The sequence below is a fragment of the Schistocerca nitens genome, chromosome 11 (genome assembly GCF_023898315.1).
Source record: "Schistocerca nitens isolate TAMUIC-IGC-003100 chromosome 11, iqSchNite1.1, whole genome shotgun sequence".
Lineage (NCBI taxonomy): Eukaryota > Metazoa > Arthropoda > Insecta > Orthoptera > Acrididae > Schistocerca > Schistocerca nitens.
In genome coordinates, this window is record NC_064624.1 from 113,587,380 (window position 1) to 113,600,380 (window position 13,001).

General features: G+C 46.5%; 1 protein-coding gene across 1 annotated transcript in view; it reads right to left on the reverse strand.

Annotated features, from left to right (window-relative positions):
* The window catches only part of LOC126212838 (uncharacterized), a 162,830-nt gene that overhangs the window by 25,133 nt on the left and 124,696 nt on the right, over window positions 1-13,001 (reverse strand). The window contains exon 4 of the mRNA XM_049940255.1: window positions 11,359-11,524. Within this exon, the coding sequence (XP_049796212.1) occupies window positions 11,359-11,524 (166 nt within the window). The remainder of the gene's footprint in view (window positions 1-11,358; window positions 11,525-13,001) is intronic.

Below are 13,001 nucleotides of genomic sequence, written 5' to 3' on the forward strand. Positions count from 1 at the left end.
ACATTGCATTCCAAGATAGTGGAATCGAAGATGGCAAGGCAGGAAATTAAAAAATCCAAGACAGGGCAACTACTGAAATATCCAAGATGATGGAACTACCTCACTTCTCCAAATTTTAAAACGATGGGAAATTTAAGAAGCCTACTTACGACTGCGAGAAATTCAAAAACCCAGACTTGCGTGTGCTGCCCTATTTTGGATGCGCTCAGTATACCCATATGGCATGTATATTGCCAATACATTTAGGGGCAGTGTTATGGAACAGTGTTTCCCATAACTGCTCTGTAATCTAATTAATAACCCATTCATCAAATTAGACTACAAATTCAATTCAATTTTCGAGCGATAAGTGAAAGTGTACATGTAACTGAAACAAATGCCAGCGATTGGGAATCTAATAAGTTCTTCATTATTGCAAGTATATGCTGTGACTGATGTATGTAACGTTTCTGTGTAAGCTGGATCTGCTGGCTGGCTGTGGGAAGTCGAGAACTGCACGACGAGAATAGCAAGTGGTTCACAAAACTTTTTTTCGCTGAAAGGGACAGAATGCAGCCAGGTACACACTGGGAAGCAGCTGCAGCGCGGGACAGATGTGGGACGCCTTGCGTGGTCACTGGATGGGCAGCATGGAGAAATCTGCGTTCTGTAAATTCCATTGTGAGAAGGAGCAAAAATAACAACTTTTAAAAATATAGAGGTTTGTGACGGGTTGAGGAAAAAATGAAGCAGTCAGGGAGAGAAGTACCCATTGGATTCAAAGGAGGCCAAGAGTAACTTATGTTGAAATGTAGGGGCAGATATTCGTAGGCACCTGCTACAGGTGTTGAATATTAAAACCTACGACACTTAGAATCCTTTCTACTGTCAGTTGCCATCAGATAATAGAGTGCTGTTGTCATACTGAATACTAGCTCTTGGAAGCTAAGTAAGGTTTCGCTACTCTTGTGGAAGATGCAGTTTTATAACAGGACCTGGTTAGCGATATTATACGGCTCATCGTCTGACGTTTATTGTTTCACGAAACCGTGAACAGTAAACGTTGTTGTTTAATCATCCAGGATTGTATCGCCCATCTGAGGGAAGACGAAACCAACTACTCAGTGTTTCAAGAAGATGACGCTACTGCTAACACAGCTTACAACACACTATGAGTCTTATGGTAGAGTTTTTTGCGGAAACTTTTCATCTCAAAGAACCTATGGCAGCCTCGCTCGTCATACTTTACTCCAACAGACTTTTTTCTTCGGGGAATAGCATGTAGTGTACCGCAATCACCCATGCTTGATTCGAGATTTAAACATTGAAATAACTTCATACATGACAAGAATATCATAATCAGATGGACGGAAAGGGATTCCCAATAAAATTAGGCGGGTTGAGCCTTGTATAGCGACTCGTGGAAGTCATTTCCAACATAGTGTACATAGTAACCGCACAGTTACTTTCTGAGCACCCATACAAGCAGTGGCTCTCAAGACACATATTATATACTCGTTACAGAGGCAATGTTGAGAAAGAAGAAATCTTGACCTCTGCCGCATTCGACCAATGAAAGAATTCATAGGCGACAAACGAAAATTTCTACCAACGCTGGGGTTCTAACCCGGGTCTTCCGTTTAGCAGGAAGATGCATAAACTAACTACGCTACCTTGACATAGTAGTTAGACACAACTGCGCAGACTACACAAGTGTACTACCCCTGCTCCATCCATATTACTTTTCGCCGCACAGCCAGCCGTGGTGGCCGAGCAGTTATAGGCCCTTCAGTCCGGAAACGAACTGCTGCTACGGTCGCAGGTTCGAATCCTGCCTCGGGCATGGATGTGTGTGATGTCCTTAGGTTAGTTAGGTTTAAGTAGTTCTAAGTCTAGGGGACTGACGACCTCAGATGTTAAGTCCAATGGTGCTCAGAGCCATCTCAACCATCATTCGCCGCACACTACCAAAGTTGCGCCCCCTGGCCCTCTTCCCCCTTTTCGCTCACCGCATCGCACAAAGTCCCTTGCAAGGGCGGGTGAAGAGAAGAGTGCTCTGCACTGAATGATGATGTTAGCCCTGACGGCGCATATACACTGCTGAGCCAAAAGGTTATGACCTCCTGCTTCATAGCCTGTTTTTCCGTCTTTTGAACGAAATACTGCACTGATTTCGAGTAACAGGGTTCCGACGTTTTGGAAAGTTGGAAATTTGTGGTAAGTTTCTATGGGACCAAACTGCTGAGGTCATCGGTCCGTAGGCTTACACACTACTTGATCTATCTAAAACTAATTCATCCTAAGGACAACACACACACACATGCCCAAGGGAGGACTCGAACCTCCGACGCCGGCAGCCATGCGAACCGTGGCAAGGCGCCCTAGACCGCACGGCTACCCCGCGTGGCCGCGACGGTTTGTTGGCATAGCTCATGTAATTCGTGTAAATAACGGGCCGCTGATTTGCTTACGCAGTGATGGCACCAGATACCGACTCAGATGGCTACTGTAGGATTTACATGAGACGCATTTGGTCGCCGAGACATCACCGTGAGTTCACTATATTGCTCCTCAAACCACTCTAGCACGGTTCTCGCTCCGATACAGGACCATTATACTGCTGAAAGATGTTATCGCCGTCGGAGAAGCCGAGCATGAAGGGATGGCCGCCCGGAGTGGCCGAGCAGTTGTAGGCGCTACAGTCGTGAACTGCCTGACCGCTACGGTCGCAGGTTCGAATCCGGCCTCGGGCATGGATGTGTGTGATGTCCTTAGGTTAGTTAGGTTTAAGTGGTTCTAAGTTCTAGGGGACTGATGACCTCAGAAGTGCCACAGTGCTCAGAGCCATTTGAACCATGAGGGGATGCAGGCTGTATGCAACTGGCAATGGGTCTCCGATTACTACCACGGGTGCCACGCAAGTGCAGGAGAATGTCTCCCACACCATAATACTGCTCCCACCAGCCAGTGTCAGTGGGTCGCAGCACGTTTGAAGCCGCCGTTCACCTCGATGACGACCATCGACCTAGTGTAGCAACAATGTGGTTCACTCGAAGAGCCGACACTTTTCCATTGATCGACGGTCGTATCCCGATCGTTCTGTGCCCACTGCAATCGCAACTAACGCTGTCGTTGCCTCACCATGTGAACACGTGGGGGTGGTGAGCTGCGGAGCTCCGTGTTGAGCAATGCACGATGAGAGGTGTGCTCCGGAACACTTGTGCGTGCACCAGCACTGTGCTCTTTCGGCAGAGGTGCCACAGATCACCATCCGTGCTGCTTCACATAGCAGAGAAGCCTCCGAGCCCAACGTCCTGTGAAGAATAGTGGACGTCTAACCATTCAGCGCCTAACACTAGCATCTCCGCCGTCCGCGGCTGCTCCACTTACGCACTTTCATCACTGCGTAGTCCGCCCCGGTAGCTGAGTGGTCAGCGTGACAGACTGTCAATCCTAAGGGCCCGGGTTCGATTCCCGGCTGGGTCGGAGATTTTCTCCGCTCAGGGGCTGGGCGTTGTGTTGTCCTAATCATCATCATTTCATCCCCATCGACGCGCAGGTCGCCGAAGTGGCGTCAACTCGAAAGACCTGCACCAGGCGAACGGTCTACCCGACGGGAGGCGCTAGCCACACGACATATCCATTATCACTGCGTCACGGGCCCGCAGCGCCAGCAGGCGGCGTCCAGCGACGCGGTGAGCAGTCGTCGTAATGTTTCGGCTTATCGCTGTATCTCTGTGTAAGTGGTGCCTGCTCTTTCGGACGTGTCGGGAAGTAAAGACACCACTCATACAGGTTGTAGATGTTTTTGAAGGCCTTTATGGTCAAAAACATCAGATGGTAGAGTGTGGCAACATTAGCACTGTCCGATCTACAACTAACGCTCAGCAATGAATACTTAGTTTTGTTTTGTTTACTTTAACAGTCCAGGCTAATATTGACAGCGCAAAATGACAGCCACTCTTCTCAGTGCACGCCTTATGAGGCGTGAAAGTTGCTCCCCCGACTCTGCTTGAGTTTTGTACACTGAATACTCCATGTAGCCACACGGGAAAAAAATACAATTAAGGGCAGTATGGTTTATTCGTTTGGATGTTCACGTTACCAAATCTGACGCAGAGACATAAGCAGTTTGCACGACATGTGCCCACCTCTCTGCCCACTGAAGCCCTCGAGCTGCCTGCAGCGCTCACTCACTCTGCATGGAGACGCTCACAACCCGACACTACAGACCGCCCTGCCCTCTCCCGCTCCTTTCGTACTCACAGGGCTTCAAGTTCAGTGTCTGGACGTAAATTTGCTGAGGTGCCACCACGCAGTTGTCAAACAAACAAAACAAAATTGGCTTTGAAGGTGACAAGACTTCCGAGTGTTGTTACCCAAACAGCATTTGACTAACTCAGCTTGTAGCATAGTCGGATTTTCAATCATGAACACGAGAGTGGAATCTAGCTAGTAGCATACTTTTCTTAAATGTAATATTTATCAACAAATGCGAACCTTAAGTAAGAAGTTTTGAATAATATTTTTAAAATAAAAGTAGCATCCTTTTATTGACGGTTACTAGGTGTCTAAAAATGAATTTAAACTTTTTAGGAATATGCCAAAACGTATTTTACTTAATGAAAAAATTACATATTTCAATAACACTAGTGAGTTTGCGAAAATGATACTTTCTCATTATCTATCTGATGTATCGGCTTCGTATGCCATATTTCAATTTACTGTCAGTAGCAACGAATAACCAAGATGTTATTCTTATTAAACACTATAGTTCCATATCTGTCAATGAAGATTACACTTTGTTAGTAAATATAGAAGTTTTTAAAAAAATTAAAAGATATAGGGTGACGCAGAAAAACGGGAACATTTGCACAATCCAATAAAACTGGAAGTGATGAAGGAAATAAACTGCATTCATCGTAACAGAAACCTTCCAACTTTGCCATTTAGGAAACACTGATGCCATTTCTCATTTTTCAAAAATTACGTCCTTTAGATGGCGTCCTCCTGTTCGAATACATTCGGGAAATCTGATGTTAAGATTCCTCATAGACCGCTGCAACATCTCAGCTGGCATACTGTGGATTGCATCCCAAATCCTCTGTTTTAACTCGTCCACGGTTCTTGGTCGAGTCGTGTAGACTTTTCTCTTGAGGTTGCTCCACGAGAAAAATCACAAACGGATAGATCTGGCGCTCTAGGAGGCCCGGGTATGTTAACGAATCGTGAGATCACACGGGAGCCAAACAATTCTCGCACGTATGCCACTGATTGCCGTGTAGTGTGTTATGTCGCTCCGTCACGTTGAAACCGGGCTTCTTGAACGTTTGCAAAGTTGTTCAGTGCAGGTGTAACGAAAGTGCGTAACATCTCCACGAACCGATCGGCGTTGACAGTTGTTGTGTTTCGTTGTTCATTTGCGAGACAATACGGTCCAATAACCCCACGTGATGAAACACCACGCCATACTGTCACTTTAGTAGCGTGTCAAGGGCGCTCATGAACGTCATTAGGATTTGTGTTTTCCCAGTAGCGGTAGTTCCGTTTGTTCACATTACTTGTGCCTCATCTGGCGTCCACAACTTTTTTTATAAATTCATCGTCATTGTTTATTTTTGTTATCATTTGTTGACAGAATCCTAAGCGTAATCGGAAATCGTGGTCCTTAAATTGTTGCCCCATCTGTAGTTTGCACGGATGAAATTTTAAATCAAGATGAAGGATTCTGCAAACACTCTCCCGGGACACTCCAATCGCTGCTTCTTGCTTACGAATTGACGCCGTGGGCACCGTAAGACAGACTCGCGTTCAACATCAGTGTTCGCTGGGGAACGCACACTTCTTGGTCGTCCTGTTGGTTTCTTTTTGAGGGCAGATCCAGTGTCTTCAAAGTTATTAATCCAACATTTTATCGCGTCTTTCGACGGAACGACATCATGACATCCTAAATTACAAAAACTTCGAAACTCCCTCTGTGCCGCTAGCAAACAATAATTGTTTTTATAAAACATTTTTATGGCTAACGCACGCTATTGTCCGTTCCACTGACGCATGATTAGTGAAATGGCGAACTGTTTACTTGCTGTCTGTCACGAACCCGCAGTGCTGCCACGTGCGCATGGCTGCCACTACTCATTTCAAACTTTCCCGTTATTCTGTGTCACCCTGTATTTATCTTACTAGCGAGATTCGAACCATCGAACGTACTAACGTGCTGAGAAACCGACGAATTCGTCGAAATAATGAAAATTGTTTTTAACTGCGCTTGGAGATCTGCTAATTGTAAAAGGTCATATTTCAGGGTTCTTTGTCGTACTGTCTTAGAAAATTTATGTGCGTGCACTGAACTCCATCTGCTACAAGTGTGCGCAAAATCGGAATCTGTGAGGACCCCTCGTCATTGTAGAATCCTCCTTTTACCACCAGCATAACTGTGACCTGAAGCCACTGTGGCACGAATAACTCTTAATAATTACCTGACAGGTCTTTCACTGGAAACTGTCCTGAGAAACATTAATAAATTATTTCTTTGGTATTGTGTTACGTCATCACGTGTACAATCAGTGCCTTCCCCGTACTCTCTGCACTGCCGAAGGAGTCTGCTACCTCAGCAACAAACCACTTCTGTCGCTCGCTAATGGGCGATCGTTGTCGAAATCCACACGCTGTGTGGAAAGGCCACATCACAGAAGAATTTCAGTGTTCCTACTACAGATCCTGGAAGCAAAAGAATCCCTTACGCGACTTGCCGTAAGATCAAACAAATCGTACTATCTTGCGTACATGGGCATGTTACACCGTGTCATGAAATTATTCCGTAGTATCCATCATTTTATTTCCTACTGAAAGAAGTTTTTGGGCACTATTACGTTAGTGAAGCATCTGTACGAGGCTAATCCGCAAACTAAGGTTACAAAAATTTTTTGAGGTGCAAAAAATTTAATTTGTCATAACAAAATTTAGATGCATTGTAGTACAGGTGTTGCATTATTTTTTCACGCGATCACCATTTATCTCTATACATTTTGTCATTCGTAGGACGAGTTTTTTGATTCCTTTGTCATAGACGTCTCCCAACGCCTTTTTCAGTCAGTTCTTCACTTCGATTTTCACATCGTCATTGTCGGAAAAGTGTTTTCCAATAACGTGTTTCTTCAATTTAGTGGCCGGCCACTGTGGCCGAGCGGTTCTAGGTACTTCAGTCCGGAACCGCGCGGCTGCTACTGTCGCAGGTTCGAATCCTGCCTCGGGCATGGATGTGTGTGATGTCCTTAGGTTGGTTGGGTTTAAGTAGTTCTAAGTTGTAGGGGACTGATGACCTCAGATGTTAAGTCCCATAGTGCTCAGAGCCATTTTTGAGCGGTGTGCGGACGAGCGTTCTCATGGAGGGGACCAACTCTCGTTGTCAGCACGTCGGTTTTGTACGGCTCTGCGAAGTTTCTTCAAGATCCCACAACATCTTCCAGCATTTATTGTCCCACCTATTAGCAAAAAATCAATGTGTGGAACTGTTTTCCTGTCCCAAAACACTGGCACGACGATTTTCCTTGCTATATCCTGGGTTGTGAATTTCTTGGCTATAATATTTCCGTTCATCTCCCTGTACAGACCCTCTATATACTTCTTTTACCTTTCAGCTTTGCCTTCCTTGCTTAGGACTGGTTTTACATCTGAGCTCTTCATATTCATACAGTTGCTTCCCTTTTCTCAAGAAGTATCTTTAAATTTACTGTAGGCGGAATCCATTTTTCCCCTAGTGAAACATTCCTACATTTGTCCTCTAGCCATTCCTGTCAAACTCATTTTGAGAGACGTTTGTATTCCCATTCGCTTGCTTTATTTACTGCATTTTTATATTTTCTTCTTTCATCAACTGAATTCAATATCTCTACTATGCCTTGTCGTTCGACCTATTTGATACTCTGCTGCCTTCGCTATTTCATCTCTAATAGCTATCCATTTGTCTTCTACTATATTCATTTTCCTTGCTCTACTCAATCGCTGCGTAATGCTTCCTCTAAAACTATCAGCAACCTCTACTTTTTTCAACTTATCCATGTTCCGTCTCCTTAATTTCCTACCTTTTTGCAGTTTATTCAGGTTTAATTTACAATTAGCTACCAATAAATTGTGGTCAGAGTCCAATCTAACCCTGTAAATGTCTTACAGTTTAAAATCTGGTTCCGAAATCCCTTTGCCGGCCGATGTGGCCGAGCGGTTCTAGGCGCTTCAGTCCGGAACCGCACGACTGCTACGGTCGCAGGTTCAAAACCTGCCTCGGACGTGAATGTGTGTGATGTCCTTAGTTTAGTTAGATTTAAGTAGTTCTACGTTCTATGGGACTGATGACCTCAGATGTTAAGTCCCATAGTGCTCAGAGCCATTTGAACCATTTGAACCCGAAATCTCTTTCTTGCCATTATGTAATCAATCTGAAACCTTTCAGTGTTTCCAGGAGTCTTCCATGTATACGCGCTACTTTGATGATTCTCAAACAAGGTGTTAGCGATGGCCACGGGGGGTAGCCGAGCGGTCTAGGGCGCCTTGTCAAGGACCGCGCGGCTCCCCCCGTCGGAGGTTCGAGTCCTCCCTCGGGCATGGGTGTGTGTTGTCCTTAGCGTAAGTTAGTTGTAGTTAGATTAAGTAGTGTGTAAACCTAGGGACCGATGACCTCAGCAGTTTGGTCCCATAAGACCTTACTACAAATTTCCACTGTTAGCAATGATATCCGCTGTGCAAAATTCGACCAGACGGCTTTCTCTTTCATTTATTTCCGTGAGTCGATATTCAATTTTTGCTTTTCTTCCTTTTCCTACTATCAAACTGCAGTCTCCCATCATAGTTAACTTATCGTTTCGTTTAACTATCTGATTAATTTCTTTTATCTCATCATACATTTCTTCCGTCTCTCCATTAGCTATAGAGCTAGTTAGCATATAAACTTGTACAACTATTGTAGGTGTGGATTTAGTGCATACCTTGGCTACGTTAATGCGTTCACTATGCTATTCCACGTAGGTTACCTGCATTCCTATTTTCTTATTCATTATTTCACCCACTCCTGCATTATCCCTTTGTGACTTTGTATTTATAACCCTGTATTCATCTGACAGAAGTCCTGTTTCTCTTGACACCGCGCTTCGCTAAGTCCCAATATATCGAACTTCAACCTATCCATTTTTAAAACCACTAATCTACCTGCCCGATTAAGGCATTCAACATTCCAAAATCCTATCCGTAGAACGCCAGATTTGTTTTCCTTGGTGATGACGTCCTTCTGAGTAGTTCCTGCATGGAGATCCGAATGGTAAATTCTTTCATCTCCGGAATATTTTACCCAACAAGAAGCTATCATAATTTAACCATACAGTAGAGCTAAATGTCCTCGGGAAAATTACAGCTGCAGTTGCCCCTTGCTTTAGGCTGCTCGCAGTACCAGGACAGCAATGCCATCTTGGTTAGCCAGATGAGTCAATCATCCAGACTGACGCCCCTGCAACGACTGAAAAGGGTGCCGCCCCTCTTCAGGAGCCGTATGTCTGTCTGTCTTCTCGACAGGCATCACTCGGTTGTTGTTGTACACACAGTACAGCTATGTATCGCTAAGGCAGACAAGCTACCCAAACCGACGGCAGGTCCGTGGTTCATGGGAAACATCGGAAACTATGAACGAAATTTTCGCTCTGCAGTGGAGTGTGCGCTGATATGAAATTTCCTGACAGATTAAAACTGTGTACCAGACGGAGATTCGAACACAGGACCTTTGCCTTATGCGGACAAGTGCTCTGCACTTGATATGAAACTTTCTGGCAGATTAAAACTATGTTGCCAGACTGAGATTAGAGCTCGGGACCTTTGCCTATCGCGGGCAATTGCTCTACCAACCGAGCCAGCAAGCACGATTTACGACCAGCCCTTACAGTTTCAATTCTGCCAGTAACTCGTCTCCTAGGTTCCAAACTTCACAGGAGCTCTCCTGCGAACCTTGCAGAGCCAGCACTCCTGGAAGAAAGGATATTGCGGAGACATGGCTTAGTCACAGACAGGTGGATGGTTCCAGAATGAAGTATTGACTCTACAGCGGAATATGCGCTCCTCTGAATCTTCCTGGCAGACTGAAACTGTATGCCAGACCGAGACTCGGGATCTTTGTCTTTCGTGGGCAAGTGCTCTGCCAGCTAACCTTACTTCCAGGAGTGCTATTCCTGCATGGTTTCCAATAGAACTTTCGAAGGTAGGAGACGAGATACTGGCAAAACTGAAGCTGTGACGACGGGGTGTGAGCTGCGCTTGGGTAGCTTAGTCAGTAGAGCACTTGCCCACGAAAGGCCAAAGTCCAGAGTTCGAGTCTCGGCCTGATACACAGTTATAACCTGCCATGAAGTTTCTAATCAGAGCAGACACCTCTGCAGCGCGAAAATTTCTTTCTGAAAACAATCCCCAGGCTGTGCCTATGCCATGTCTCCGCAATATTATTTCTTAAGGAGTGCTAGTTTTGCATGGTTCACAGGAGAAAAAATGGTTCAAATGGCTCTATGAACTATGGGAGGTCATCAGTCCCATACACTTAGAACTACATAAACCTAACCTAAGGACGCCATACACATCCATGCCCGAGGTAGGATTGGAACCTGCGACCGTAGCAGCCACGTGGTTCCGGACTGAAGGGCCTAGAACCGCTCGTCCACAGCGGCCGGCTCGCAGGAGAAGGTGTGTGAAATTTGGATGGTAGGAGACGAGATACTGGCACAATTGAAGCTGTGAGGACGGTGCATGAGCTGTGCTCGGGTAGCTCAGTTGGAAGAGCACTTGCCCACCAGAGGCAAAGGTCCGAGTTCGAGTCTCGGTCTGGCTCACAGTTTCATTGGAAACTATGGTTTAACCAACAGAAAATTGCAATATCGCTTCAGAACAAATTAGTGTATTTGCACGTGCTCTTTACGCTTTTTTCTGTAACAATCGAGAAGAATTGTACTTGTTTTCATTGCCATTACGTGAAGTTCTTTGTTGTCATGTTGTATGTGCCAGGAATGTACGAACATAAATTTGTTTACATCATGAGGTATACCACTCACATAAATGCAGCTGACTGCTGTGTATTACATCGAACTTTAAGGAGGAAACTCTCTCTCTCCAGGAGACAACGCCGAGGCAGGCTTGGCCTTAGCCGGTGGCAGTGACGGGAGGGCACTGTGTACAGCCAGCTCTTTTTTGCTTCTCGGCTAAATGATTACGACTGGAACTTTTTCTACCCACATGACTTTTACCTGCTACGTCACCCTCTTCATTGACCGCGAAACCCTCGCTTGTGGAATTTCATAACTCTACTGAAACAATTACTCGTGATCATGTGTTACTCAAAGATCAAATCCTTACCTTGGAAAAATCCGACTTCGTAGATATCGATGACCAGCTGCACACAAACTTGTCGTTTCCCATCCTTCAGACCCTTCATGTACAATTTATACTTCCCGTAAGGTAAGGCGACGAACTTTTTTAGGGTGATCGGTCGTGTCCAGTACCGATGCATGTAGTAGGTGCCCTGCCAACAGAGGTAGCGATGTAATTACACAATACAGGTTTTGTGACTAAATCAAAACTTCGACTTGTAGGATTATTATTTGTCGAGGTCTTTAGTGAGTATCAGATGTAGCAGTCTCTTCCTGTTTTTTTTTCTGCTTTCATAACTTAGACACGCTTATTGCATTTTGGCCATCATATATTGGCACATGTAAGTTAAGGAAATAACAAAGGATTTTGAAATTCACACTCTAATACACTCCTGGAAATGGAAAGAAGAACACATTGACACCGGTGTGTCAGACCCACCATACTTGCTCCGGACACTGCGAGAGGGCTGTACAAGCAATGATCACACGCACGGCACAGCGGACACACTAGGAACCGCGGTGTTGGCCGTCGAATGGCGCTAGCTGCGCAGCATTTGTGCACCGCCGCCGTCAGTGTCAGCCAGTTTACCGTGGCATACGGAGCTCCATCGCAGTCTTTAACACTGGTAGCATGCCGCGACAGCGTGGACGTGAACCGTATGTGCAGTTGACGGACTTTGAGCGAGGGCGTATAGTGGGCATGCGGGAGGCCGGGTGGACGTACCGCCCAATTTCTCAACACGTGGGGCGTGAGGTCTCCACAGTACATCGATGTTGTCGCCAGTGGTCGGCGGAAGGTGCACGTGCCCGTCGACCTGGGACCGGACCTCAGCGACGCACGGATGCACGCCAAGACCGTAGGATCCTACGCAGTGCCGTAGGGGACCGCACCGCCACTTCCCAGCAAATTAGGGACACTGTTGCTCCTGGGGTATCGGCGAGGACCATTCGCAACCGTCTCCATGAAGCTGGGCTACGGTCCCGCACACCGTTAGGCCGTCTTCCGCTCACGCCCCAACATCGTGCAGCCCGCCTCCAGTGGTGTCGCGACAGGCGTGAATGGAGGGACGAATGGAGACGTGTCGTCTTCAGCGATGAGAGTCGCTTCTGCCTTGGTGCCAATGATGGTCGTATGCGTGTTTGGCGCCGTGCAGGTGAGCGCCACAATCAGGACTGCATACGACCGAGGCACACAGGGCCAACACCCGGCATCATGGTGTGGGGAGCGATCTCCTACACTGGCTGTACACCACTGGTGATCGTCGAGGGGACACTGAATAGTGCACGGTACATCCAAACCGTCATCGAACCCATCGTTCTACCATTCCTAGACCGGCAAGGGAACTTGCTGTTCCAACAGGACAATGCACGTCCGCATGTATCCCGTGCCACCCAACGTGCTCTAGAAGGTGTAAGTCAACTACCCTGGCCAGCAAGATCTCCGGAACTGTCCCCCATTGAGCATGTTTGGGACTGGATGAAGCGTCGTCTCACGCGGTCTGCACGTCCAGCACGAACGCTGGTCCAACTGAGGCGCCAGGTGGAAATGACATGGCAAGCCGTTCCACAGGACTACATCCAGCACCTCACGATCGTCTCCATGGGAGAATAGCAGCCTGCATTGCTGCG